The 27,963-nt window shown below is 60.4% G+C and overlaps 2 protein-coding genes across 4 annotated transcripts; both read left to right on the forward strand.

Annotated features, from left to right (window-relative positions):
* The first annotated feature begins 4,750 nt into the window (after window positions 1-4,750).
* Window positions 4,751-10,023, forward strand: CDC37 (cell division cycle 37, HSP90 cochaperone). The gene is made up of 8 exons (XM_075025156.1): window positions 4,751-4,939; window positions 6,153-6,434; window positions 6,524-6,629; window positions 7,009-7,124; window positions 8,675-8,797; window positions 9,015-9,197; window positions 9,325-9,396; window positions 9,521-10,023. Exons 1-8 carry the CDS (start codon window positions 4,838-4,840, stop codon window positions 9,668-9,670), a joined length of 1,134 nt encoding a protein of 377 aa, XP_074881257.1. The 5' UTR covers window positions 4,751-4,837; the 3' UTR covers window positions 9,671-10,023.
* Window positions 10,024-10,860: 837 nt separating this feature from the next.
* TYK2 (tyrosine kinase 2) lies at window positions 10,861-27,668 on the forward strand. Of its 3 annotated transcripts, XM_075025157.1 has the most exons (26): window positions 10,861-10,940; window positions 12,474-12,551; window positions 13,844-13,913; window positions 14,033-14,245; window positions 15,177-15,300; window positions 17,371-17,515; window positions 17,843-18,006; window positions 18,216-18,600; window positions 18,842-19,036; window positions 19,285-19,442; window positions 19,544-19,667; window positions 19,812-20,004; window positions 20,103-20,209; window positions 20,576-20,752; window positions 20,871-20,958; window positions 21,105-21,232; window positions 21,836-21,971; window positions 22,347-22,498; window positions 22,586-22,736; window positions 23,317-23,414; window positions 24,835-25,027; window positions 25,328-25,446; window positions 25,553-25,725; window positions 25,864-25,981; window positions 26,065-26,175; window positions 26,668-27,668. In XM_075025157.1, exons 4-26 carry the CDS (start codon window positions 14,059-14,061, stop codon window positions 26,800-26,802), a joined length of 3,561 nt encoding a protein of 1,186 aa, XP_074881258.1. In that variant the 5' UTR covers window positions 10,861-10,940; window positions 12,474-12,551; window positions 13,844-13,913; window positions 14,033-14,058; the 3' UTR covers window positions 26,803-27,668. The 3 variants fall into 3 exon arrangements, with proteins under 3 accessions (XP_074881258.1, XP_074881260.1, XP_074881259.1); XM_075025159.1 differs by lacking the exon at window positions 13,844-13,913; XM_075025158.1 differs by lacking the exon at window positions 10,861-10,940 and having other exon boundaries at window positions 12,479-12,501.
* Window positions 27,669-27,963: the final 295 nt, after the last annotated feature.

Here is a 27,963-nt window from a genome sequence, read left to right on the forward strand (position 1 = left end):
TCCCCATCCCAGGCCATGTCCCCATCCGGGGCACCGGCACCATCCCGGACACTGTCCCTCTCCTGGGCGTTGTCCTGGTCCCAGACAACATCCCCGTCGTGGACAATGTCCCCATCCCGGACACCGTCCCCATCCAAGGCGCTGTCCCGGTCCTGGTCACTGTCCCTGTCCCAGGGAGTGTCCCCATCCCTGACACCGTCCCCATCCCGGACCGTGGCCCCATCCCGAACAGTGGCCCCATCCCAGACACTGTCCCTGTCCCAGGCACCGTCCTCATCCCAGAGTGTCCCCATCCCAGGACACGGCCCCATCCCTGCCATCGTCCCCATCCTGGACACCGGCCTGATCCCAGGCCACGTCCCCACCGCGTCCCTGTCCCCACCCCGGGCACCCCAGCAGGACACCCTGCCCGGGGAGACGTCCCGGCTCTGGCCGAGGGTCCCCGGCATCACCCCCCAGCCGAGGCCAGTGCATCCCCCCGGATTAGTGCCTGGAGAGGCGGGGGGGTCCCCAATGCCACCAAGAGCCCCGATGCCGCGGTGATGGGCTCAGCCTCGCGCCACGTGTCGTTCCCCCCAACCCCGTCCCTACCTGGGGGGCTCGGGGTGGGTGATGGCGATGCGCGGCGGGATGCGGAGGGGTAGCGTGGTGGGGCGTGGGAGGCCGGTGGGCTCCGGCGAGCGCGGCCGCTCTGGGGGCTTCCAGGGGGGCACCTGGAGGCTGGCGGAGAGACGGCGGCGCCCGCGGCGCAGGTCGGCACCCAGCATCCCTGGGGAGGGGGGGGAGCGGCTGCAGCACCCGGGGTCCGGCGTCTCCGGCGGGGGCTGCGAGGAAGGGACGGGGGCGGGTCAGACGGGGTGGTGTGGCACGGCACGGTACGGCATGGCACGGCATGGCATGGCACCACGTGGCGAGTGAGCCTCACACCGCATGGCATGGCACAGCACGGCACGGCACGGCACGGCACGGCACCACACAGCATTGTATTGTATGGCCAGCCTCACACGCCACAGCTTGGCACAGCGGTGCATGGCATGGCATGGATTGGCACTGCACGGCACGGCACGGCACCACACGGTGTGGCACGGCATGGCCAAGGAGCTTCATACCACATGGCACGGTGCAGCACGGCATGGCATGGATTGGCACAGCACGGCATGGCATGGTATGGCGTGGATTGGCACAGCATAGAACATCACAGCATGGCACGGCACAGCATGGCACGATATGGTGTGGTATGGCACAGCCCAGCGTGGCACGGCACGGCACGGCACGGCATGGCCAGGGAGCCTTGCACCACATGGCACGGCACGGATCGGCACAGCACACCACGGCATGGCATGGCACAGCACAGTATGGCACAGCACGGCGCAGTGTGGCACGGCACCCAAGCAGGAGCCCCTCGCCCTCTGCCGCGGGTCCCCAGGGCTGGGCTATGGAGGGGCCCCCCTGGCCCCCCCATACATGCTCCCACGGGGACCCCATCCCCGCCCCGGTGCTCCTGGTGCCCCCCCCGGTGCCGCCTCACCTGCTCCTCGGGCCCGGCCAGGTCGCTCCGGTTCTTCCTCATGTGCCCGCCCGGCGCCGGGGCTCAGGGTGCGGGGGCCATGCGGGGGGAGCCGGGGGCCCCCACCACGTCCTGGGGGGCTGCGGCGCCTGTGGGGGAGAGCCGAGGGTGAGGGGGGAGCGAGAAGACCCCTGGCCCCTTCGCCGGGACCCCTCCGGCATCGCAGCCTGGGCCGGAACCGGGGATCCCTGGGGAGCCAGGCTGAGCCCTGACGCACTCGTTGCAGCCCCGGCACAACCGGAGTCCCGTCCCCCCCCTCCACGGATCCCCCCGCGCCTCCACGCACCGGTGCCGGGGGGATTCGGGGGGCTCTGTGCCGGTGGTGGGTGAGCTGCTTCGTGGCAGCTCCCGGCAGCCCCGGCTCCCACCCCGGGGACCCCCGGCTCCTCCTGGCAAAGGTTGCCAAGGAAACCCCGGCATCGCGGCCCGCGGCATCCCATCCTACGGCATCGTTGGCCGCGGCATCGTTGGCCATGGCATCGCCATCGCTTCCCCCCCCGGCATCGCGTCCCCCCGGCACCAGCATCGCTTCCCTTGGCACCAACATCCCTTCCCGCGACACCGGCATCGCTCACGGCACCAGCATCAATTCCCACAGCACCGACGTCGCTCCCGGCACCGGCGTCCTTCAGCATCGCCTCCCCCAACACCGGCATCCCTTCCCGCAGCACCGGCATCGCTCCCGGCACCGGCCCTTTCCCCGGCACCGGCATCGCTCCTGGCTTCTCCCCGCATGGGGCAGCCGTGGGGAGCGGGACCCCCAGGGCCGGCCGGGCTGGGGGGGTGCCGGCAGTGCCAGGCTGCCCGGTGTCCCCCCCGGCAGTGCCAGGCCTAGCGGGGTGCCAGCAGTGCCGGGCTGCCCGTTGCCCCCCCGCTCCGGCACTGCCAGGCCTTGGGGCGGGGGTCCAGGTGGTTAATGCGGGTGGCCAAGGGGGAGTGGGGGGCTGGGGGTTCCCTATTCCCGTGCCGCCGGGCAGTGGGATCCGGGGAATCCCTGGGGACCCCCCCAGTGCCGAGCACCCTGCTGTGGGGTTTTGGGGAACTCCCCCCCTCCCTCAATCTCCTCAGGGCGGTTGTGGGGGCGGCAGGACCCCCCCTTCCCCTCCCCCCCTGCAGCCTGCACCAGATTTGGGAGTTATTTTCTGAATTAATTAATTACTCAGCATCATCGGGGGGGGGGCCACAACCTCATGTCCCACCCCCTAGCACCCACCGGGGACCCCGCCACCCTGTCCCTGCTGCCGGACCCCCCCTCACTGGTGGGGGACGAGAAACCGCGGAGCATGGGGGGGATTCGGGGGTCGGCCCGGGGACCCCCACCCCGGGGGGGGGTGGGAAGGGGCTTTGTGGGGTGCTGGGGGGGGCCACCCATGGGTGCTCGCTGCCGGCTAAACCCGATGGCGGGGCCTTTGCCTCATCCCGGTGGGACCGCGGGAGGGGGGGATTTGGGGGGGGGTCCGGTGCTACTGGAGGATGCAGCAGCTTCGCGGGGGGGGGTGGTCCTGCCTACCGGGGGTCCGGTGCCGTTACCGGTCCCGCAGCCCCCCCCACCCCCCCAGCGCTCGCTGCACCCCGACCCGGTGGTGCCCGGTCCCGCAGCCCCCCCCGCTCCCGCAGCCCCCCCCCCCGTTGTCCCCGTCCCCCGCCGCTGCAACCGCTGCCCCCCCCGGTCCCGGGGCTGCCCCGGAGGGATGCTCCAGGACCGGGGCGGGGGGGACACAACGTGGGGAAGGGGCCGGTGCCGGTGCCGTACCTGGCCGGCTCCCGGTGCCGCGGTGCTCCCCGGCATCCACCCGCCTTTCTTGGCGGCGGCGGCGGCGGCGGCGGCGGCGGGGGGGGGGTAACGGGGTGTGGGGGGGGAGGCGGCCCCGGGACCGGCCCCGGTGCCGCCGCCGAGAGCGACCGGTGACAGCGGCGGCGGAAACGCAGCGGGAGCGGCTGCCCCCCGGCACCGGCCTCACGCGTGTCCCCGTGTCCCCTCGGGTGTCTCTCCCCGCCACCCACCCTGGTGCCGGGTACCCCACCGGGACCCCCACGCATCCCCTGGCCATGTGCCGGTGTGTGTCCCCCCCCATGGCCCTGGGTCCCCAAGGCGCCATGTCCCTCCATGTCCCTGTGCCACCGTGTCCCTCTGTCCCCAAGGCGCCATGTTCCTCCATGTCCCTGTGTCACCATGTCCCTGTGTCTCCATGTCCCTCTGTCCCCAAGGCACCATGTCCCGCTGTCCCCATTTCACTCTGCCACCATGTCCCTGTGCCACTATGTCCCTCTGTCCCCAAGGCACCATGTCCCTCTGTCCCTCTGTCCCCGTTTCCCCACGCCCCTCTGTCCCCATGTCCCTGTGCCACCGTGTCCTGGTGTCCTCATGTCCCTGTGCCACCGTGTCCCTCTGTCCCCACAGCCCTGAGCCCCCTTAGTCCCTGCGTCCCTGTGCCACCACGTCCCTCTGTCCCAAGGCACCATGTCCCTCCATGTCCCTCTGTCCCCATGTCCCCCTGTTCCCCCAGGGCACCATGTCCCTCCATGTCCCCCATGTCCCTCTGTCCCCAAGGCACCATGTCCCTCCATGTCCCCATGTCCCTGTGCCACCATGTCCCTCTGTCCCCATGGCCCTGAGCCCCCTTAGTCATTGTGTCCCCGTGTCCCTCTATCCCCATGTCCCTGTGCCACCATCTCCCTGTCCCCCCAAGGCGCCATGTCCCCCCCATGTCCCTCTGTCCCCATGTCCTGGTGTCCCCGTGTCCCTCTGTCCCCATAGCCCTGTCCCCCCAAGGCTCCATGTCCCCCCCATGTCCCTGTGCCACCATGTCCGTCCGTCCCCGAGGCACCATGTCCCTCCACGTCCCCCATCTCCCTGTGCCACCACCTCCCCGTCCCCCCAAGGCGCCATGTCCCCCATGTCCCCCCCACACTCCGTCCCTCCCTGCCCACCCTCCCCGGCGGCGGAGGCCGGGCAGACCCCGTGGGAGAAGGGGGGAGAACGGCTCCCCCAGCCCCCCTCAGGCCTTGGGGCGTCGAGCGGGAGGGGGGGTGCCCCCCACCCTCACCCCCTCTTTTTTCGCCGTCCGTGTCTCTTTAAAACCGGCGCCATCTTTAACTTATGCGCGGAGGGAGGGGAGGGCGGTAAGGGCGCAACCGGAAGTGCGCCACACGGCGCGTCCGGAAGTGGCGATCGTCGCGGGCGGAAGTAGGCGGGGCGACCGCTGGAGGGTTCCAGAAGCGGCCGGAGGCGGCGGCGGGCCGGGGCCCGGGGGGGGTGGCGGCCGCGTTATGGTGGACTACAGCGTGTGGGACCACATCGAGGTCTCGGACGATGAGGATGAGACTCATCCCAACATCGACACGGCCAGCCTTTTCCGATGGCGGCACCAGGTGCGGCCCGCGGCCGTAGACAACCCCCCCCCCCCCCCCCGCCGCCAACCTCCGCCCTGGGCCCGGCTCCCCTGGGAACTCCCGTTCCCATGGCGACCGGCCCCGGCATCCCCATGGGAAGGGGGAAGAGGGAAAGGGGGGGGGGGGGCCTCTCTTGTTGCCATGGGAACCAGCTGCAGGGACCCCCATGGGGAGGGGGGGGTTCCCCGTTCTCATAGTGACCGGCTCTGGGACACCCATGGGCGGGGGAGGAGCTCCCCCTATTGCCATGGCGACCGGCCCCGGGACCCCCCCTCCATGGGGAGGCCAGGGGGTGCTCCCCTGTTCCCGTGGTGACCAGCTGCAGGGACCCCCATGGTGGGGGGGGACCTCCCCTATCCCTCTAGTGACATCCCCCCCCTTCCCCTGGGCCCCCCTGTTTCCATGGCAACCAGCCCCACCCCGGGTTCCTGCTCCTTCCCCCCCATCCCTACCATGTCCAGGGTCTCCCTGTTCCCCTGGGGAGCAGGCTGGGGGGGCACAGTCCCTCTCCCCCTGCCCCAGGCAGCCCCCTCAGGGGCTGCTGTCAGATGCCGGGGGGGTTCTGGGCCCTTCTGGGGGTTGGGGCAGCCAAGGGCTTGGCCCCACACGCCCCCCCCCCCCCGACCCTCCCCATGTCCCCCCTGGCCTGGGAAGGTGACACCTTCAGGGCTTTGGTCACCCTGGGACCCGTCCCCTGCCTGGGGCTGGAGATGGGGGTGTTAGGCTGCAATAATCTACCCCCCCAGCTTCTCGCAGGGGGGTTTCTCCCAGCTTGGAGGGTGGGGGATAAACTGGGCGGGGGGGGGTGCTGTGCAGCCCCACAGTTCTCTGGGAGCCGGAGCTGACCAAATCCTCGGGGACTCAGAAACTGTGGTATTCCGGAGCCGGCCCTGATTTGGCAGGGAGAGGGAATGAAGCTGCTGCTCGAGCTGTTCCCTTCTAGTTTCAACAAAATACTCCAGAGCTGTGTGGAGGGACTTGAGTTTTTCTCTAAACTGGGGTGTTTTGGGGGGCGTTGGTCTCCCTTCATAGCAGCTCCTTGTGCTTCACCCTATTCCACAGGGATAACGGATCTGGGAGAGCGTGTGGGGCTTCCCGGAGCGCGGCTAATGAGGCAGGGAAGGGCCGTGGGAGAGATTTAACGATGCCCCCAACATCTCTCCTGACATGGTTTCCATCCTGTCGCCTTCAGGCTCGAGTGGAGAGGATGGAGCAATTCCAGAAGGAGAAAGAAGAGTTGGATAAAGGATGCCGGGAATGCAAACGGAAACTCGCCGAGTGCCAGAAGAAAATGAAGGAGTTGGAGGTGACGGATCCGGAGAGCGGGAAGGGGGAGCTGGAGAAGCTCCAGGCCGAAGCCCAGCAGCTGAAGAACGAAGAGAAAAGCTGGGAGAATAAATTGGAGGAGCTGAAGAAGAAGGAGAAGAACATGCCGTGGAACGTCGACACTCTCAGCAAAGACGGCTTCAGCAAGGTGGGTTTGGGGGAGCTCCCCTTCCCCGTGTGTCTGTGCCCCCCCCACAAAGTTGCTGGGCTGGCAGCTCACATCCTTCTGCTCCCCAGAGCGTCTTCAACGTCAAACCAGAGGAGAAGGAGGAAACGGAGGAACAGAAAGAGAAGAAACACAAAACCTTTGTGGAGAGATATGAGAAGCAGATCAAACACTTCGGTGAGTGCCAGGGAGGGTTTTGGGGGGGCTGGTACCCCTTTCCTGGGCAAGGGGTCCCTGCGGCCATCAAGCCAGGGAACCCCCCTGTCCCCTCTCCCTGCTGCTGGGAGCAGCTGGGAAGTCGTTTGTTCTGGTGAACAGTTGACGATTTGACCTGTTTTTCACAAGATTTTGGTTTTGTTTTTTTTTTACCTACTTGCCCAAAGCTTCGTGTGCTGCCTTCGTTAATTGCGATTTGGGGGGTTTAATTTAAACTTGGGATGAGTCATCTCTCCCCCTGCCCCCCCTCCACCTTTTTGCTGACGAAGTTTAGAGGCTGTTCTTTTTTTAACGAGCGAAAAAACCTTCCTCTGCTAACTGGGGCTGCCCTGCTTTGAAGGGATGCTGCGGCGCTGGGACGACAGCCAGAAATATCTCTCCGATAACCCTCACCTCGTTTGCGAGGAGACGGCTAATTACTTAGTCATCTGGTGCATCGATCTGGAGGTGGAAGAGGTGAGAAAGCGGGATGAAACCCATTCCTCCTGCCAGCTTTGTGCCAGGATTGCGTCGTCCCCGCCTCGCTGGCCTTTCTGCCGCGAGCTGATTTGCTTTTCCTGCCAGAAATCGGGGAATCAGGGAATCATAGAGATGCTGAGGTTGGAAAAGACCTTTAAAATCATCGAGTGCCATCGTTACCCTGGCACTACCAACTCCACCACTAACCGTGTCCCCAGGCGCCACGTCTACGCGTCTTTTAAATCCCTGCGGGGATGGTGACTCAACCCCTTCCCTGGGCAGCCTGTTCCAGTGCTCGACAACCCTTTGGGTGAAGGAATTGTTCCCAATATCCCATCTAAACCTCCCCAGGCGCAACTTGAGGCCATTTCCTCTCATCCTGTCGCTTGGGAGAAGAGCCCGACCCCCATCTCGCCACAACCTCCTTTCAGGTAGCTGTAGAGAGCGAGGAGGTCTCCCCTCGGCCTCCTTTTCTCCAGGCTAAAGCACCCCGGTTCCCTCAGCCCCTTCTCTTGTCCTCCAAACCCTTCACCAGCTTCGTTGCTTTTCTTTGGACGCACAATCCCACCTCAGACCCTGCAGAGCCCTTAGAGCCGGGGCAGGAGATCGTGGAATCCTGGGACGGTTTGGGTGGGAAGGGACGCTTGGAGCTCAGCCCGTCCAACCCCCCCTGCCACAGCGGGGCCGTCTTCACCGAGACCAGGGTGCTCAGAGCCCCGGCCAGCCCGGTCCTGAAGGGTCGAAGGGACGGATGGGGCATCGACCCCCTCCCTGGGCAGCCTCTGCCAGGGCCTCACCCCCCTCAGCAGGAAGAATTTCCTCCCTAGAGCCGGGCCGAATCTCCCCTCTTTTAGCCGAAACCCCTTCCCCCTTGTCCCAGTGCTGCCGGCCCGCCGAAAGAGTCTGTCCCCATCTTTCTGGGCAGCGCCGTGAGGTGCAAGAAGGTCTCCACGGAGCCGTCTCCCCTCCAGGCTGAACACCCCCAACTCTTCCAGCCCTCGGATCAGCTCCGTGGGCTCCTCCAGACCCGCTCCCGCAGGTCCCTCTCCTTCCTCTGCTGAGCACCCCAGAGCTGGGAGCAGAATCACGGAATAATTTAGGTTGGAAAAGACTTTTAAGATCATTGAGTTCAACCATCAACCCAACGCTGCTGAATCCAAACGCAGGACTGTCGGGGGGGGTCTCGCTGGATTCAAGGGGCAGAATCCCCTCCCTCTCCCCCAAGCTGATAGCGTTTTGTGGGGGTTGGGATGACCCAAGTGCAGGATTCTCATTGATTCTCATCCTGTTGAATCTCAACCCATCGATCTGGCCTGTCCAGATCCCTCCCCAGGGATCTACCCTCAAGCCGATGCACGCTCCCACCCAGCTGGGCGTCATCTACAAACTTAGGGTGCACTCAATCCCTTCATCCACATCGTTTGCCCATCGGCATCTTCTTTTCCCAAAAAGGGGTTGGGGATCAGCCCCCTGACCTCCCTGATGGGAGGAACGTGGAGATGGGTGAATTTGTGGGGTCCTCACGTCCCTCTTCTCCCCCCCACCAGAAACACGCCCTGATGGAGCAGGTCGCCCACCAGACCATCGTCATGCAGTTCATCCTGGAGCTGGCCAAGAGCCTCAAGGTCGATCCCAGGGCTTGTTTCAGGCAGTTTTTCACCAAAATTAAGGTGAGAATCCCCCCCCTTAGCCCCCCCTCCCCCAAAGCAGGTAATTTTCCGGCTTCCGGGCCCTGCTGCATGCTGCAATGGCTTTCAGCAGCTTGAGGGTGAAGAGACACAGCTGGGTGGGACCCCGGGATGGATTGGGGGTGTAGAAACGAGGGTCCAGGAGGACGCAAACACCCCTCTGCCCCCCCCCCCCCCCTTACCTCCCCTCTCCTTGCAGACAGCTGACCAGCAGTACATGGAGGGTTTCAACGACGAGTTGGAAGCCTTCAAAGAACGGGTGCGAGGTCGAGCCAAGGTTCGTATCGAGAAGGCGATGAAGGAATACGAGGAAGAGGAGCGACAGAAACGCCTGGGCCCTGGTGGGCTTGACCCTGTGGAGGTGTATGAATCCCTGCCGCCTGTGAGTATCGTCCTGTGCTTTTTTTTGGGGGGGGGGGGGGAGGGGGCAGTAAACCGGCAAAATTTGGTTGCAGTTTAATGCCTGTGGGGTTTCCTCATGTGTTGTTGTGTCCTCCCCCTTCTTGCAGGAGCTGCAGAAATGCTTTGACGTAAAAGACGTCCAGATGTTGCAGGATACAATCAGCAAAATGGATCCCACCGTGAGTATTTTTTTTCTCTCCCCACCCTGGGGGCTTCCAGGGGGGGTCCCTAGTCTGGCAAGGCAGGCAGAACAGGCAGCGGGTACCCCCCCTGAGCCGCCCCCTCCCTCCATTTACTTTCCAGGAGGCCAAATACCACATGCAGCGCTGCATCGACTCGGGGCTCTGGGTCCCCAATGCCAAGACAGGGGAGGGAGCTGAGAAAGGAGGCGGCGAAGGCGTTTACGAAGAAATTAAGAAGGAAAACGGCGATGAGGAGAAAGGAAATGCATGAGCTGGGGGGGGGCGGGGGGGTAAAGCATAAAAAAAAAAGGCGTAAAGCATAAAAAAGTGTAAAGCATAAAAAAAAAAAAGGCGTCAAGGGATTTCTCCCTCCCCTTGTCCCCATCCCTCTCTTGCCCCCCCCCCCGCTTTAAAACGCCGTAGAGACTTTTGGTGAATATCTGTTGAGCTGTTTGTGCCCCCATTTCCCCCCGCACCCCTTCCCCAGCCCCGGGGGGGGACACGGGAGGTTTTGGGGAGCGGGGGGTGAGATGAAATGGCGGCGGTTCGCGCCAGGCGGGCGGGGCGGTGGTGACGACGGCGCGTGCCGGCGAGGCTGTTGTGGTGAATAAAGAGATTGAAGAAGCCAGGTGTGGAGTGGGGGGGGACATGGAGGGGGTTGGGGGACAATTTGGGGATGGAGGATGGTAATGGTGATAAGCTGGAGCCCTTGTGGGGGGAGTAGGGGACTGCGGCCCCCCCCACCCTGCCAGCTCCTGGCGGTGTGGGGGGGAGAGTTCAGACACACCCCCCTGGGGGATTTGGGGTGACAACCCCCCCTTCCCAATTTGGGTCTCTATCCACATGTGGCCCCTGCCCTCAGCTGGCTTAGATCCAGCTGCGAGCCCTTACAGCTCTGCCCCCCCCCCCCCCCCGTTTCGATCCAGCTGTGCCCAGGACTGTCCAGCTGTTTGCCCCATTGGGCTGTGCCCCAATCCAGCCCCACCCCTGGGTTTGGATCCAGCTGTGTCCCTAAACCAGCTGTGCCCCCTGCAGCTCCACCCTGCCGAGTTTGGATCCAGCTGTGCCAGCCCCGCCCCTGGTTTTGGATCCAGCTGTGCCACCAATCCAGCTGTGCTCCCTCCAGCCCTGCCCCCCCCGGGTTCTATCCAGCTGTGGTCCTAATCCAGCTGTGCCCAACCCCTGGGTTTGGATCCAGCTGTGCCCCAGATCCAGCTGTGCCCGACCTAGCCCCGCCCCCTGTTTTGGATCCAGCTGCGCCCGCCCCAGCCCCGCCCCTTCTGGTTTGCATCCAGCTGTGGCCCCTACCGCGCCCAGGCTCCGCCCTCTCCCCGCTCCTCAGCCAATAGCCGCTGCCGCCGAGCCTTCGCGGGGCGGGGCAGCCTTCGGCGCCCCGCCCATGGGGCGAAGGCGTGTGGGCGTGGCGGCGTGGCGGCGGAGGGCCAATGGCAGCGCGCGTCTCTCGGGCCCAATGGGAGGCGGCGGCTCTGCGGGGCGGAGGGAGCCGGAGCGGCGGCCGGGCCGGCGGGGAGCGGGGCCCGGTACGAGCCGAGGGGGGGGCCGGGCCGGAGCGGACCGGGGGGGCCGGGAGGGGCGAGGGGCAGGATCTGGGGTGTGTGTGGGGGTCGGGGGCCTGTGGGAGGTGGCCGGGCCTGTGGGGTCAGGGGGCTGTGGGGCGGGCTGGGGGGTGTCAGGCCTGTGGTGTCAGGGGGCTGGGGGGGGGTCGGGATGTGCTGTCAGGGCTCTGGGGGGGGTCCGGGCCTGTGGGGTCAGGAGGCTGGGGGGTCAGGATGTGGTGTCAGGGGGCTGAGGGGAGGCTGGGGGGGGCTGTGTCTGGGCCTGTGGGCTCAGGGGGCTGGGGGGGGTCAGGATGTGCAGGGTTAAGAGGCTGTGGGGTGGGGGTGTCAGGATATGCGGGGCTAGGAGGCTTAGGGCTGGGGGTTAGGATGTGTGGGACTGGGGGGGGTAAAGATATGTAGGGCTAGGAGATCAGGATATGTGGGGCTAGGAGGCTCAGGGTTGGGGGTCAGGGTGTGTGGGGTTAAGAGAGTCTGGGGTGGGGGTGTCAGGATACGTGGGGCTGAGGGTCTCAGGATGTGTGGGGCTAGGAGGGTTTAGGCTGAGGGTGTCAGGATATGTGGGGTCGGGGGTCGGAGTTTGTGAGCCCGGCAGGGATGTCAGGGGATGTGGGGTTGGGGGATATGGGGGCTCGGGAGATTTCAGGCTGGGGGCCCCGGCAGTATGGGGCACACGGGTGTTAGGGCGTGCGTGGCTGTGAGATGTGCGGGGGCTCTGGATACATGGGGCTTGGGGGCTTCGGGGTTGGGGGGCTGTGTCAGGATGTGTGGGGTGTAACGGGTCAGGATATGTGGGGCTGGGGGATGCAGAGGGTCAGGATGTGTGGGGCTGTGGGCTGTGAGGGTCTGGATAGGGGGGGCTGAAGCGGGGGGACGGTCGCATGGCGTTAGGCCTCGGCTGCCTGCGGGAAGTGGCACCGGCACCAGCTGGCAGCTGCCCACGTTCCCCTGTCCCATGCCGCCGTGGGGCGGGTGGTCCCCACGGCCCTGGCGCTTCCGTCTTTCCCAGCCAGCGCTGGACTTTGCACCCCGTTTAGGCTGCCCCATGACCAAAGCCTGCTGCCGCTTTTAGCTCCTGGAGGGGGGAGCTCCCTGAGCCAGTGCTGGTGCTGTGGCAGTGCTGGTGGCCAGGCGGTTTTCTGTCCTGCCGCCCCAGGAACATACAGAAAACATGTGTGTACACCACTCCCCGCTCAGAAACACGGGATCGGGGGGGAAACGGGCCAGCGGGTGCCATTAGCGGCATGGGGATGTGACCAGAGGCTTGAGGGGCTACAGCTTGGCTGTGTGTGGGAGGGGGGAACCCCCCTCTGAGAGTCTGAAATGGGTCAAAATCCATCCCTGGTGGTGACCCGAGTCTGCCATAGCTGAACGCGTGCCAAATCTCGAGCAGAGAGTGGCAAAATCCTCACCAGCCGCGTCTTTTGGGAGTGCAGCCGCACCGAGGTTGCAAAACATGGCTTATAACTCACTTCCCTCTCCCCCCCCCATCCCCAGGCCTGTGCTTGGAGCCTGAGACGCCCAGGTAGAAGAAACCGTGACTGCGGAGGCCAAAATCGGGGTGAAATCGGGAAGGTTTGTGCCCTGCGTTGTCAGCATTTGCCCCCATTATGGCTAATAGCAAGGGGAAGGTTGGATCCTGCTGCGCGAGGAACCCTCAGGCTTCTCCAAGCAGGAGGGGCCGGGGCGTTTATTTTGTTTGCCAACCTGTTGCTTGGGGAAATCCATATTGCTTTGGATCCCATTTTTCAATCCCAATCCCCATTTCAGCCCTCTCACTGCGTCCACTGTCAGCAGTGAGTTCGGATGCCAAAAAAAAAAAGTTGCCTTTTAAAGGTTATTTATCGTTTTTTTGGGGTGCTGAGCTCCTGCTGACCCGCTTCAGGGTGCTGTGACCAGTTCCGCCCGCTTCCCCTGGTTTTTAGAAATGAGGAAGCCAATGGAGCAGCCGCCTCTTTCGGATTCTGCTCTCCTCCCGAGGAGGGAATTGGGGGAAATCTGCCAAGGTTTGGCTTCGGGATCTTTCCGCGCCTGCAGGCGGAAGCTGAAGTAATGCCGTCACATGCTTTGCCTTGAGAGGATCTGGAGAGGCGCTTTCCTGAAGGGGGAAGACCCCCACCCTGGCACACAATTCCTGGAAAAAGGGGTTTCTTTTGGTACCTCTCATTTTTTTGTAACCCAGGCAAACGTTGCCCCGCACCCAAAACAGCGGCTTTTTGGGGCGAGAACTACTTGTTTCACTTCTCTGCTTGCTCCCCGGGGTGTGGGATGGAGGGAACCCTCATGACGGGGACGTGGGGAGTGGAGCACGGTGCTCGAAAAGGCTTTTGACCCAGCCAGAGTGCCAGGGTTTGCTCTGCAGGTTGGTTTCCTTTGCCATATCACGGCATGGTGGCATGGGGCTGATCCTGTCCCTTAGCAGGAGATAAAGTCACCGGGTCCTTCTCTCCACACTGTGTTTGGCATCGATATGGCACGGTGGAGCTGTTTGGATGGAGGGCGCAGCTTTGGCACAGCTCTCTTGCAGCCTTGGGTTCATTTAAAAGGTGAAAAGCCCCACTCAGCTGCGCGGCGAGCTTGCTGCGAGCTCGCTAAGCCGAGAGAGCGAAGACACGTGAGAGTCCTGGCCCTCAGCAAGAGCTCCCTGCGGTGTTTATCGCCGTTGGAGGAAGTCGAGCTGCGGCAGTGAGATCTCCTTGGCCTTTGTCAGCAAAAAAGGAGCTGGGGAATCGGAGCCAGATTTTGCTGGGAGAGACTGGGGAGAAGAACTGGGAGAGTGGGAGCGATGCCAGCGCTGTGGGGTGGGGAGACCCGGAGGGATCCGGCTTTCCTGGTCTCACCGACAGATCGCTTCCCCCCCGTCCCAGGTGATAACAGCCACCCTTCCCGCACCGCCTTCGGAGCTCGGCACCGAGTTATGCTTCATCTGACGGCGAGGTGTGTAATCCCAGTGTCGGAGTGGAGGGCGCCCAGTTACCCGACTGGGACAGACTGGTGATGGGGTGCTCTGCACTTTGCTAATGCTTGTTTTTATTTATTTCTCTGTTTCTTCCCAGCTGGGGCGTGTTCGGGGGCTGTCGCCATGTCTCTGTGCCAATGCACGGTGAAGCACAGTGAGTCGGACGCCGAAGGCTGTTGCTTCTTGGCGAGCAGCGGCTTGAAGGTTTGCCTGCACTGGAGTGGCGAGGAGGAGCAGGAGCGGTGCCAGACCTACGCCCAGGGCACGCTCAGCGCTGAGGAGATCTGCATCGACCTCGCACGAAGGATCGGTGAGCACCGGGGAACTCCATCTCTCATCTGAGACCGCAATACCAAACCGGCTTGTGTCCCGGGGCTGAGAAATTTCCAGTTTCCCAATCTCTGGGTCCATCTAAGCTGCTTTATCTGAAAATCTGAGCTCTTGTGTTGTTTTTAAGCAGCAGCTTCCTGATAACTGGCTGTTAGCAAATCCTTCTGTCGTAATTTGGGCATCCTCACTTGCTCCAGAGTTCCTGAGAAGCGGGGTGGCATGACTCTACCCCAAGGCTCAGGCCAGCGGGTCTGGGAGTTATTGGAGCATGATGAGTTGAAGAGCAATTACTTCACCTCTGACTCATCAGCATCCCCGTTTAATGAGCACTCTGCCTCCCCTTGCTATGTATTTCTCCCGGCGGGCTGCAAAAATCGTGCAGGGCACCTGCGCTTGGGCTTTTCCTGGTCTGAGGGGCCATTTCACAGCCATGTTGGTTTGAATTAAGGGTAGCTGATGTCTCTTCTAACTTTTAGACAAAGGTTTTAGCTCTCTCCTAAGGTTTGACTGGCAAATCACTCAGTTCACCTTTTCCAAGGGTTTTATTAACTTCCCTTCCCCTTGCTGCAGTCTAAGCAGCTCTGCACGGTGGTTTCTTTGGAATAAAAGCTGCTGAGGCTCCCCTGGCCAGCTGGCTTTCCCTGAGCACACCAGAAGGACAGCAGACGTGCCGCTCTCTTTTAAATGGCGTTTTTAAAGACTATCCTGCCTCTGACATTTGCGAGCAGGGACGAGGAGGACGTCTCAGTCCCTGGAGGTGGGGTGTCAGTAGTGTGGATGGGTTTGTGCTGCCAGAAGAAGCGAGCAGTTGGGAAGAAAGGGGTGAAGAAAGGGTTGGGGTTTTTCTTTCTATCGACTGTGAATTTTTGCGGGCTCGACAGCACCTCAGGGGAATCATGTTTTCTTCGCAGGCATCACGCCGCTGTGCTACAGCCTCTTCGCCCTCTATGACACCCAGAGCCGAGTCTGGCTCCCGCCCAACCACCTCTTCAAAATCAGCAAAGACACCAATCTCAACCTGCTTTTCCGCATGAGGTGAGGACGGTTCCCTCCCCTCCGTCCCCTGCTGCCGTGTTTTTTGGAGCCCTGCGGAGCTGCCAAGCTCCTCTTGCTTGCGGAGCAGAGACATGCCAGGCTTTAATAGGGCTGCACTGGAAATAACGTCGCTTGCTTTTCTGCCCTCGGGTTACCTGTTTCCAGATTTGCCTGGAAAATGTTTGCGGAGGTTGGCACAGGGTTGGGGAACCGAGCAAACTCAGCAGGGCTGGTCTAAATTGGACTCGGAAGGATTAAATGAGGAACAGGACATGTTTGGAGCCCCTGCCTCTCCTTCAGTGTGGAAAAATTCCTTTCCCAGTTCCTCGTATTCCTCCGCCGTTCACCCTCCATCTCCCTGACTGGTTCAGCCTGCACTTCCCCCTCTCAGTTCTGTCCCCGAGTGGGACAATGTCCCCTTTGAAGTGTTTTGAGACCAACAGCAAACACCCAAGGGCTCCTCGGAGCAAGCCCTGGGCTGTGGCATTGCCAGCTGGGTTCCCAGGAAGGCAAGAGCTGTTTTTTGTAGATGTCTTTGCGAGATACTCGGGTTCCCTGGAGATGACGGGGACGACGATCTTAGTGTTTCCTCCCAAAACATTGCCACTGGCGATTTTATTAGGAGAGCTTTTTCAGGCTAGTTTGGTTTTGGGGTTTTTGGGTTTGTTTTTTTTCATGGTGTCTGAGTCATAGCGAAGGTAAAAGCGAGGGAGAAACAGAAAACCTGGCTTGGAGATTTATTAGCCTGTTTTATACGACTTGCAATACCTTCTTCTTCCTGGGGAACCGTGGCGTATCGGGCCAAGGCCTCTCTCCTCAGCCGTCCGTCGCGCCAAACACAATCAGTGCGGCAGAAAACGGTCTCTGAGGCACCAAGCTCGCTCCCGTGCCTGGCCGGGATATCGTTGCACACGTAGCTGTACCGTGTCGTCCAAGGAAGGTTGAAATGGGAGCCACACTTCCCAGTGTGCAGGGAGGAAGGCTTTGAGTCCTCGTGGCCAGCACCTCCACATCCCTTGGCCCCGCAGGAGGAGAGCACCATGATCCGTAGCTCTCTGACCGCAGATAAGTTGCAGGGCTCTGACTTTTTGGGTCAGAAAGTCCTTTTCCTTCGGCTCTGGTTTCGATGCCACTTGGCTGGCACAGGCGCCTGCAGCGCGAGCGCCGAAATAACCCCGGCGTGTTAACCGCAGGCAGAGATGCGGCTTTGGGGGTTGAGCAGTGGGAACGGAAGCTCACTCTGCCCGCAGAGTTCTCTTTGTGCTGATGTTTTTTTAGATGTGGCGTTTTGTGGGGGGGACGCTCCTCGCCCCAGCTGCTCTCATTTTTTTGGGGCCCCTGGGCTGGCAGCACGAAAACTTGGCTGCGAAACAGCATTGTGGGGAGCACTGCTGCTAAAGAGGCATTTGCGGGTCAGGATTGGTTGCAGCCAGAGTTAATTAGGGTCCCTTTCATGAAGCTCTGCTGATGGATTCGTATTCGGCGTGCTGTACGGCACAGCTGGTCATAAAATGTAGAGGAAAAAGCTTAAAGGAACCCATTTTGGTGGCAGGAAGAGGTTGCTTCCCCTTTGCCTCCCGGTGTCTGAATTGTTGCCTTGTGCTCAGGTCACATTTTTTGAAGACATGGCTGGTTCTCGTGTTGGCAGTGGGATTTCAAGAAGTTTGGCTCTTAAAAAAAACCCCAAACGTAAAACCCACCACTCTGAGCCTAGAGTGCGGCCCCTGGCTGTGCTGGGGCAGGACAGAGCTCTCATCTGCTGGTCCTTTCCCCCGTTCCCTTGAGACAGTCGGTGAGAAAACCTCTGCAAAACCCTCTTTGGGACCTGGCTCCAGTCCCCCAGCAGCCTCTGGGGAAGGGGCAGGCAGCTGTGCTGGATGGAAGGAGCAGATTTATGGGTAAAATGAGCCTTGAGCAGGTCCAGGGCAGCCACTGGACCCGGGTTTGGCTTTAGAGGCAAAACCAGGCCATCTTTTTCGGCTGCTTTCAGCTGCAAGAGAGCGTAGGGACAGACCACAGCCCTCCCGTCCCCGCAGGCGAGCACCGCTCTCCTCTCCTTCTCCCCTCCAGGTACTACTTTCGGAATTGGCATGGGATGAACGACAAGGAACCAGCGGTTTATCGCAATGTGCCCCGACAGAGCGATTCCGCCGATGAGAAGCTGCAAGGAGGAGCCTTGCTCGACAAATCGTCCTTCGAGTATCTGTTTGAGCAGGTAACAAACCAGGCTGACGGGCTGGAGGCTCGGTTGCACCTGGAGTTGTGGAAACCTGGGTGATTTTCTTGATCCGGCTGGATTCGGCTCAGCCCTGTTGTCAAGATCTGTTTTTCCATCTGCAAGGGCTTTGTTTAGAGGACAAACACAGCTGTAGTTTTGCCCTCGGAAAGCTTTTGTCCTGCTTGAAGCCTCCCTGGGAGGCTGGGAGCCGAGCTGAAGGGGATCCCATTAACCTTTAAAATAAAAAAAGACAAGAAAAAGCACCCTGGAAGTCAGCACAGGGTTTTTTGCCCCCCCCTTTATTCAACTTTTTCTCTTTAATAGGGGAAATTTGAATTCATCAATGACGTTGCGTCTTTGAAAGATCTCCAGACTGAACAGGAGATCCAGAGGTTCAAGAATGAAAGCTTGGGCATGGCCGTGCTTCACCTCTCGCACATCGCCATCAAAAAAGGCATCTCCCTTGAGGAAGTGGCCAGAAAATACAGGTGATTGCTTGGCTTCACAGCCTCGGGACTGGGGACTTTCTGCTCTGGGATTGTTTGAAGGGTTTCTTCTGATTTCTCACCCTCTTTCCTCTCTGTCCTCCTCACCAGGAGTGAGTCTGGGGCTGTTTTAGGTGATGGAGAGATCAGCTGCATGCTTTGCTGTAGGCACCCGCGAGGTCTTGCTGACCGGTTGTTCCTTTCCTCCACAGCTTCAAGGACTGCATCCCACGTTCCTTCTACCGCCAGATCCAGCAGAACAACTACCTGACCAAATTCCGCATGAAAAACGTCTTCAAGAAGTTTGTGCAGCGTTTCCAGCGACACACGGTCAGCACCGGCAAGCTGACAGTGCAGGACATCATGTACAAATACCTGGCTACCTTGGAGCACCTCGCACCTCGCTTTGGGAGCGAGCTCTTCCCTGTGCTCTCCTTGGAGACCTCCTCTGAGGGTGAAAAGGTGCATCTGTACGTTAATGGGGGACATTCGCAGCTGGAGCACGGGCAGGCGCTGCTCCCCAAGGACCGACCTGTCACCCACGAAGTCCTCGTCACCGGCACAACCGGGATCCAGTGGCGGCCCATACCTGTAGAGGTAGGTTGGTGCTTGCATTCCCCGCTGCCAGGCGGGAAGAGCCGTTTCCATCCAAGTCCCATCCCACTCTGGCTCCTTTTCCTTAGCTCGTGCTCTTGGGCTTTTCCTCAGGCTCTCTGGGCACCCCAAGTTCCTTTTTCAGCTTGTCCCAGTTTGGCCAGTAGCCACCGCGACCTAGTGGTGCCATTTCCCAGCAGCAGGAAGGGTTGGAACTGATGCCCTTCTGTCTCCGCCTCTGCAGAGCATCGAGAACTTCTCCCATCGTGGGTATTTTGGGAGGAAGAGCAGAAACAAAGAGCTGGAGCCCAAGGGGCCGACTCAGCCAGCAGAGCGGAGCGAGCCAAAATGGGTCCATTTCTGTGATTTCCGGGAGATCACACACATTGTCGTCAAGGACTGTAGGGTCAGCATCAACCGGCAGGACAACAAGTGCCTGGTAAGTGGGACTTGTTCTCTCCCAGCTGCCCGCGCTGACTGTCGCAACGTATGTGGGAGCCCGTAGTTGCGCTTCAGAGACAGGGAGGAGGCAGTGCTGGAAAGAACAAGGATCTTTTCCAGGGTTAATGCCAACAAGCGAGAGTTTTACGCTCTCCTCCTTGGGCTGGCAGAGGGATAGGTGGATTTTGGGCTTCTCACCTTCTAACTCAGTGGCTTCTCACGCTCGGTTCCCCTCCCTTTTCCCAGGAAGTGGTTCTCCCATCCCCTGAGAGCGCGCTTTCCTTGGTTTCACTGGTGGATGGTTATTTCCGACTCACGGCTGACTCCAGCCACTACCTGTGTCATGAAGTGGCACCGCCGCGACTCGTGATGAGCATCTTGAATGGCATCCACGGGCCCATGCAGTAAGTGGCTTCTTCCTGACGGGGGGCCTGGGGATATCAAGGAGGATGTGCTGTGTCCTTGGGGTTTATCCGAAGCTGTTCCCCTTTCTCCTTGCTGCCAGGGAGGAGTTTGTTTTTGCCAAGCTACGACGGGAGGAGCAGGAAGAAGGGCTCTACATCATCCGCTGGAGTGTCCTTGACTTCAACAGGATGATTCTCTCCGTGGTGAAAAGGGGCCACCAGCAGGTAAGATGCAATTCCCAGTGCAGCATTCCTGGGAACAGCGAGGTCCGGGAGGTGCTCGTCTCATTAGGAACGAGCTGGGCTGCACCTGATCTGAGCTGCCAGCTTTCTGGGTGACGCTTTCTATCCTGACGCTGTCTTTCCTAGGCTCCTGGGGTGCAGGGAGCCCTCAAGTACAGGCAGTTCCGGATCCAAAAAAAAGGAAACTCCTTTGTGCTGGAAGGGTGGGACCGGGAGTTTTCCACTTTGCGGGAGCTCTTGGATGTACTCAAGGGCTGCACGCTCAAATCTGGCGATGAAAGCTTCACGGTGAAGAGATGCTGTCCACCCAAACCAGGAGGTATGAGGATGGATGATCTTCCCTCCGTTGGACTCGAGGAACAAGGGCATCCGGTAGTTTCAGGGGCTTTAGCATATGTCTGTTCCCTCCTCTTGCAGAGATTTCGGACCTGCTGATCATGCGGAAGGTGAAGGATAGCACGAAGCAGATCCTTAACCTGACCCAGCTCAGCTTCCACCAGATCCGCAAGAACGAGATCACTCAGGTTGTGCGCTCTGCCCTCCTGGGCAGCGGGGTTTACGGGGGGCTGTGGGTAAATACGTTGGCCGGAGGAAGCTGGTCCCCTGATCGGGGGGATGCTGCCCCTGGTGTCAAGAGGAGAGAGAAGTGGAGCAGTTTGGTTTGGCGCTTTATTCCTTCCCTTTTCAATGAGAGGGGGAAGAGAGCTGTTCAGAGGCAGCATGGTTCAGGCAGGAGGCAATTTCTTACCTGCCATCCACAGTGGCGTGCAGAGGTGACACGGAGGGAAGTGGGGAGAGTCGGCTCGCACGTGCGAGGCTGAAATTCCCCCCCTCCCCATGCACGGTGCCTAGAGGTCTGACACCCGTGTGCCTTCTCTGTCTGTCTGCAGCGAGCCCACCTGGGGCAGGGCACCCGCACAAACATCTATGATGGGGTGCTGAACGTCTGCGGGACCACCGGGGCTGACGACGAAGCCGAGTATTTCTCCACCGAGCAGAATAACAACAGCCGGGAGATGCATGTGGTCCTCAAAGTCCTGGATCCCAGCCACAGAGACATCGCCCTGGTAAGCCCCCACCCAGGCTGGGGAATGGGAGCTGGGACAGGGGGGAAAATGGCTCCAAGCCACTCTCGAGATGCTCCGAGAGACCTGCTGCCTTCATGACACTCTCCTCTCCCCGCAGGCGTTTTTTGAGACAGCCAGCCTGATGAGCCAAGTGTCGCACGTCCACTTGGCTTTCGTGCACGGAGTCTGCGTGCGAGGTTCCGAGAGTAAGCATGCGGCTCTCCCCCAACCCTTTGCTGCAGCCGGCCTCACCTTGTGCTGGTGCCTTTCCCTTGGCCACTGCCAGCCGGGCCGATCGGCTCCTGTGCCGTGCCAAGGGCTGGGCTGAGGAAAATGTCATTGTCTTTCGCAGATATCATGGTGGAGGAGTTTGTGGAACATGGACCTCTGGATGTGCTGCTGCGGAAAGAGAAAGGCCGGGTCACCGTGGGCTGGAAAATCACCGTGGCCAAGCAGTTGGCCAGTGCCTTGAGCTACCTGGTAATGGGGCTGGGAGCTGGGGTTTTTCCGGCAGGGAACTGTGCCGGAGATCACTTCCAAGCACCTTTTGCTCCAGCTGCGCCCCTGGGTCTTGCCGGCAGCGTGGCAGGGAGGATCTGTCACGCTTTCCTCTGCCCTCCAAGCAGATGAACAGATTTTTAGCATTAACGTGCCCTGCCTGCACCTCACAAAACCTGTCCTCACTCTCTCTTTCCTGGAGGTGAGCAGCTGAGGTAGCGCATGTGAACTTCAAATGCTGAATCCCGGTTCTTGTGGCTTCATTTTGGGGCCGTGCGAGCCGAGAAGTGCCACCGATGAGGACGCTGCCTTCTCTGCTTGCTGGGCTTCTGGCCAGCAGCTGGGGAAAGCTCACTAGCTGCTTGTGAGGGCATGCACGCCAGCGCTGGGTAATCCTCGCGTTCCTTTTATTCCCCCCCCCAGGTTTAGCTTTGTGCAAAGGGATAATGAGGCAGGGAGGTGACACAGGTAATTAGAGCCAGGAGCCCTGCCTTTTTATTTTCTTGTGTCATCCATAGACTTGACTTTGTTCTGAGGCATCGGTGGAAGTTTCTCACAAGATTCCGTATCCCCTTGTTTTCACAGGAGGACAAAAACCTGGTGCACGGCAATGTGTGCGCAAAAAACATCCTGCTGGCCAGGAAGGGGCTGGAAGATGGATCCGTGCCTTTCGTGAAGCTCAGCGACCCCGGAGTCAGCTTTACGGTGCTCTCTCGAGAAGGTATACACTCATCCCGTGCTCGAACTGAGCGGGGCTGGACCTGTGCTCGTTCTGAACCAAAAATCCAGGTGCTTTTTTTCCCCTCTTGCAGCCCAGGTAGCTAATAAATAGTGTGGATTGCACCAGAGCTGTTTTGACAAGGTCTTGCCTGCCTGTCAGACCTTAATGTCTGCGATATATGGCATTTTGAATGTGTGGACGTGCAAATTCTGTGACGGTGGCCGGTTTTGGCCTCAAAGCCGCTGTTGGAGACAATCCCATCGCAGCTCCTTGATGGCTGGGATCCTGCAGGGAGCTTTTCCCACCCGCCGTGTTCATGGGGTCTTTTCAGCTGTATCCTCAGCAATGCCTCACTTTGCCTTCCCTCTCCCAAAGAGCGTGTGGACCGGATCCCCTGGATCGCCCCGGAATGCGTCCGGGATGTGGGAAACCTCAGCACTGCGGCTGACAAATGGAGCTTTGGCACCACGTTGCTGGAAATCTGCTTCGACGCCGATGTCCCACTCAAGGAGCGCACTCCTTCGGAGGTGACTTGCCTTCTCCTCTCTCTCCATCCCCCATTCCAGGATGGATCCGGCCCCGTTTGAGACCTGTTTTTCTTTCTTCTCTCTTAGAAAGAACGTTTCTATGAGAAGAGACATCGCCTGCCCGAGCCGTCCTGCAAGGAGCTGGCCACCCTCATCTGTCAGTGCCTGAACTACACCCCCATCGAGCGGCCATCCTTCCGGACCATCCTGCGGGATCTCACCCAGCTCCAGCCGCACAGTGAGGCTCCACAGCCGGGGACATGCTGGTTTCTCAGGGGTGTGGGGTGGGGGGGTGGTGTTTATGGCCCCGTTGTTCCCTCCGCACCCTGAATCGGTCGGGGCCTTGGCAGTGGCGGGGTGGGGGTGGCTGCAGAGACTCTTTTGTCCTGGGTGAGGGGGGAAAGGGGAAAAAAAGGGCAAAAAAGAAAGGAAAAGGTTAAACAGGGTCAAAAAAGTTAAAATTTTTAGAAGAAGGTTGAAAAAGGAAAAAAGGGGGGGGAAGGGGAAGAGAAAAGGCAAAGATAGGCAAAAAGGGAAAAAAAGGAAAAAGGAAGTGCCAAAAAAGGCAAAAAAAAGGCAAAAGGGGAGGTAAAAAAGGGAAAAGGCAAAAGAAAAGGCCAAAAAAGGGAAAGAGTGAAACAGAAAGAAGTAAAAAAAAGGAAAAAAAAAAGAAAAAAAAAGGAAAAAGAGGGGAAAAAAGGTAAAAAAGGGAAAAGAAAAGGCACTCTTCGGGGCACAGGGGTTGAGAGAGAAAACGTGCAAAGCATCTCTGTGGCAGGGTGACCTCTGCTCTCCCCTCAACACCCTTTCGTTTCCAGACCTTGTAGACGTCACCTCAGTGAACCCCGACTTCCCGGTGTCAGACCCCACCGTCTTTCAGAAGCGTTACCTGAAAAAGATTCGGGAGCTGGGGGAGGTAAGTGGCATCTCAACACCCATCACCCCCCTCTGGAATTCTGCTCCCAGCTCTGGGGCGCTCAGCAGAGGAAGGAGAGGGACCTGCAGGAGCGGGTCTGGAGGAGCCCACGGAGCTGATCCGAGGGCTGGAAGAGTTGGGGGTGTTCAGCCTGGAGGGGAGACGGCTCCGTGGAGACCTTCTTGCACCTCACGGCGCTGCCCAGAAAGATGGGGACAGACTCTTTCGGCGGGCTGGCAGCGCTGGGACAAGGGGGAAGGAGTTTCGGCTAAAAGAGGGGCGATTCGGCCCAGCTCTAGGGAGGAAATTCTTCCCGCCGAGGGGGGTGAGGCCCTGGCAGAGGCTGCCCAGGGAGGGGGTCGGTGCCCCGTCCGTCCCTGGGACCCTTCGGGGCCGGGCTGGCCGGGGCTCTGAGCACCCTGGTCTCGGTGAAGACGGCCCCGCTTGTGGCAGGGGGGGTTGGACGGGCTGAGCTCCAAGCGTCCCTTCCCACCCAAACCGTCCCAGGATTCCACGATCTCCTGCCCCGGCTCTAAGGGCTCTGCAGGGTCTGAGGTGGGATTGTGCGTCCAAAGAAAAGCAACGAAGCTGGTGAAGGGTTTGGAGGACAAGAGAAGGGGCTGAGGGAACCGGGGTGCTTTAGCCTGGAGAAAAGGAGGCCGAGGGGAGACCTCCTCGCTCTCTACAGCTACCTGAAAGGAGGTTGTGGCGAGATGGGGGCCGGGCTCTTCTCCCAAGCGACAGGACGAGAGGAAATGGCCTCAAGTTGTGCCCGGGGAGGTTTAGATGGGATATTGGGAACAATTCCTTCACCCAAAGGGTTGTCGAGCACTGGAACAGGCTGCCCAGGGAAGGGGTTGAGTCACCATCCCCGCAGGGATTTAAAAGATGTGTAGACGTGGCGCCTGGGGACATGGTTAGTGGTGGAGTTGGCAGTGCCAGGGTAATGATGGCATTCGATCATCTGAAGGGTCTTTTCCAACCTAAACAATTCTATGATTCTAAATCCCCGAAGGAACTGATACGATATATCCCCAATGGACCACGGAGCTGATAACGATACCGAGGGCAACTTAAGACCTTTTGGGTGGGTCGGGGAGCGCGGAGGGGCTCGGAGCTGGTCAGGAGGATGTTTCCCTTGTAGCAGGTTATCACGGTGCCTTGCGCTGCTGCATGATTCATACACTCCGGTTGCCTCTGGGTGAACCAGCCTCTTTCCGGCCTGATTTCCAAAGAATCTGCATTTGGACGAGGGTCAAAAGTCTTTATATTTTAAATCTGTTTTCACTGAGGACTTCCCCTCTGTCCGAGAAGTTTATTGACCCCTATGGAGGGCTTCCAAAGAGACTGTTCTTGGTGTGGGGAAGCCGGGAAAGCTTCTCCTGGCAGGATCTCAAATTCTGTGCTTGCTCCTTGCCAGGGTCACTTTGGCAAGGTGAGCCTGTATTGCTATGACCCCACGAACGACGGGACGGGGGAAATGGTGGCCGTCAAATCACTCAAATCTGGCTGCAGCCAGCAGCTGCTGACCAGTTGGAAGAGGGAAATCGAGATCCTCAAGACGCTTTATCATGAAAACATCGTCAAGTACAAGGGTTGCTGCAGCGAGCAGGGTAAGGTGACCGGGGGGATGCGTGGTGACTTCGGTGGCAGCCACGGGGAGGTCGCTGTCTCTCTCCCCGTCCGAGTTTTTTCCCTCGGCATCATAGTTGAATGCCAACGGCAGAGCCCAAGCTTGTGTTGTCCAACCCCCAGTGCCGGCGCAGAGACACTCAAAACCCAATTCCTCAAGTTTTTTGGTGGCTGGTAGTGGGGGACGGATCCCCTTCCTGGCAGAGGGCTGGGGTTTGGGATGTCTCTGGGTTGTTCCCCTCTCCCCACAAGGTTCACACGCTGCCTTCCTCCTCCTCCAGGAGAGAAGATCGTGCAGCTGATCATGGAGTACGTGCCCCTCGGCAGCCTGCGCGACTACTTGCCCAAGCACAACGTCAGCCTGGCCCACATCCTGCTCTTCGCCCAGCAGATCTGTGAGGTAAAGCCTAAACCTTCCTGGCTTCTCCTGGGGGCTCCTCTGCTTCCCCAAATGGCTCTGACCTCCCTAAAATGTCTCTGACCCCCCTCTTTTCCCCCTTCTCCAGGGCATGGCCTATCTGCACTCCCTCCACTACATCCACAGGGACCTTGCTGCTCGCAACGTGCTGCTGGAAAATGAAAACGTGGTGAAAATCGGGGATTTCGGTTTAGCCAAAGCCATCCCTGAGGGCCACGAGTATTACCGCGTCTGCGAGGATGGGGACAGCCCCGTCTTTTGGTGAGCACGGCTCCCCTCACCGGGGGGGGGGTGGGGGGGTGGTTTGGGGTGAGCGGAGGATGGCGTCGGGATTGGGTACGGTGAGCAGAGGCACGTGCCGAGCTGTGCCGGCGCTCAGCGGCAGCCTTGACCACGCAGGTACGCCGTGGAGTGCCTCAAGGAGTGTAAGTTTTACTACGCGTCCGATGTCTGGTCCTTCGGGGTGACTCTCTATGAGCTCCTGACCCGCTGCGACTCCAGCCAGAGCCCTCCCGTGGTGAGTCCCACGATGCCGGCTTTACCGCAGCGGCGCTTGCCGAGCCAACGGTTGAGGTTGACTTTTTCCCTCTTTCCCCAAAGAAATTCATCGAGATGATCGGGGCGACGCAGGGGCAGATGACGGTGCTGCGGCTGATTGAGCTGCTGGACAGGGGGAAGAGGCTGCCGAGTCCCAAGGACTGTCCTTGCGAGGTGAGGCTCTGCGTCCCGCTGGCTGTCCGTCTGTCCGTCCATCCACTCCACCGGGCTGTGCCGGCCCCTGGGAGAGGGGGAAAATGGGGAAGGGAAGGGGAAAAAGTAGGGAGGGGAAAAGTGGGGGAGGGAAGGGGAAAATGGGGAAGGAGGAAAATGAGGAAGGGGAGAAGATGGGGAAAGGGAAAAGTGGGGAAGGGGAAGGAGGAAAAAGGTGGGGAAGGGGAAGAGATTGGGGAAGGAGGAAAACAGGGGAGGGGAAAAGGTGGGGAAGGAGGAAAATGGGGAAGGAGGAAAAATGGGTAAAGGGGAAAGATGGGAAAGCCTTCATACTGCTGCGGAAGAGAGGAGGGACAGGTGAAGTCAGGGGTCCGAATGCCACGGGCAGAATTCCAGAAGTGAGAGCCCCCCCTTCTTATTCCCCATGAGATCCTGGTGGCCATGCTGCTTCTGGACATTTCTCTGTCTCCCTTCCCTCGCTCCCCTCCCCAGATTTACAGGCTGATGAAGAACTGCTGGGAAGCAGAGGCTTCCTTCCGCCCGGCCTTCCACAACCTCGTCCCCATCCTCAAGAACTTCCATGAGAAATACCGGGCTCAGGCTCCCTCCGTCTTCAGCCTCTGCTGAGCCAGATTGCTGCTGGGATTGGGGTGGGGGGATATCCCCAAAACGCTATGACTGGATGCCAACGCTGCTTTCTGGTTTTCCTGACGGCTTTTTGGCACGGGATGAGGAAACGTCGGGCTGTCAAGGTGAGCGTCTGGCAGAGCAGCACCTGGGGTAGGGGGGGATCCCCCCCTTCTCCGTGGGACACCCCCCAGCTACGCCGTGTCCATCCCGCTCTGGATCCCCGGCCATCCTGTGCCTATCCTTGCTGCGTGGCACGGCACGCTGCGGCACGCCTCTCCCGCCGAACACTGTGAATGAGACTGTGGGGAAGGCGGCGCGGGGGGGCAGATTTACGGCCTTACACACCCACCCCACCCCCCCCCCCCACTCCCTCCTCTTTCTCGGGGAGCTGCCGAAACCCTGCTGGGGGGGCACCTTTGGGGAGCATGGGGTGCTGGATCTCCTTCCCGCTGCCGTTTGGGGTGCCCCCCCCCCGCCAAAGGGTGGGGGTTCAGCAAAAGAGTTTGGCACTTTATTGGGGTTTGGGGTCTCTGCTGCATTTCTGCCCCCCCTGCCCCGAGTGGGAGTTGGGGGGGAGGAGGTCCCACCTCACCCTGTTCCCCCCCCTCACCTTGCCCCAGCTCTCACCCCAGGACTGTTTTTGGGGTGCTGGAGGAGGGGGGGGCTGGAGGAAGAAGGGGCTGGGTGCCTCCCCAAACTGTCTGCAGCAGGGGGGGGCCGTTTCCCCCCCTCTTCCCTGTTATTTATTGCCTGCTGTCTGACCCCCCCAGGGAGTGGGGGGGGGGACTGGGGGGGGGGCCTCCTTGCCCCCCGCGGGGGTCATCTCCCAATAAAGGATGTAACGTTTCCCCCCCCCTTCTCTCTGACCTGGTGGGGGGAGCGGTGCCGTGGGGATGGTGGGGGAGGGTCCTGCGCTGGGAGGGTGTTGCTGCGGGGCTGGGGTCCCTATAGGCTACAGGAGGTGTGTCTTGGGGTCCCTATAGGGGCTGGGCGGAGGGTCAGGGGTCCCTATAGAGTGGGGGGGTGTCTCAGGGTCCTTACGGGGGGGGGGGGGGCAGGAGCCCCTGTAGGGTGGGTTGGGGGTGTCTTGGGGTCCCTATAGAGTGTGGGGGGAGTCCCTATAGAGTGAGGGGGGGTGCCTCAAGGTCCCTATAGGGT

This window comes from Buteo buteo, chromosome 4 (assembly GCF_964188355.1).
Source record: "Buteo buteo chromosome 4, bButBut1.hap1.1, whole genome shotgun sequence".
Lineage (NCBI taxonomy): Eukaryota > Metazoa > Chordata > Aves > Accipitriformes > Accipitridae > Buteo > Buteo buteo.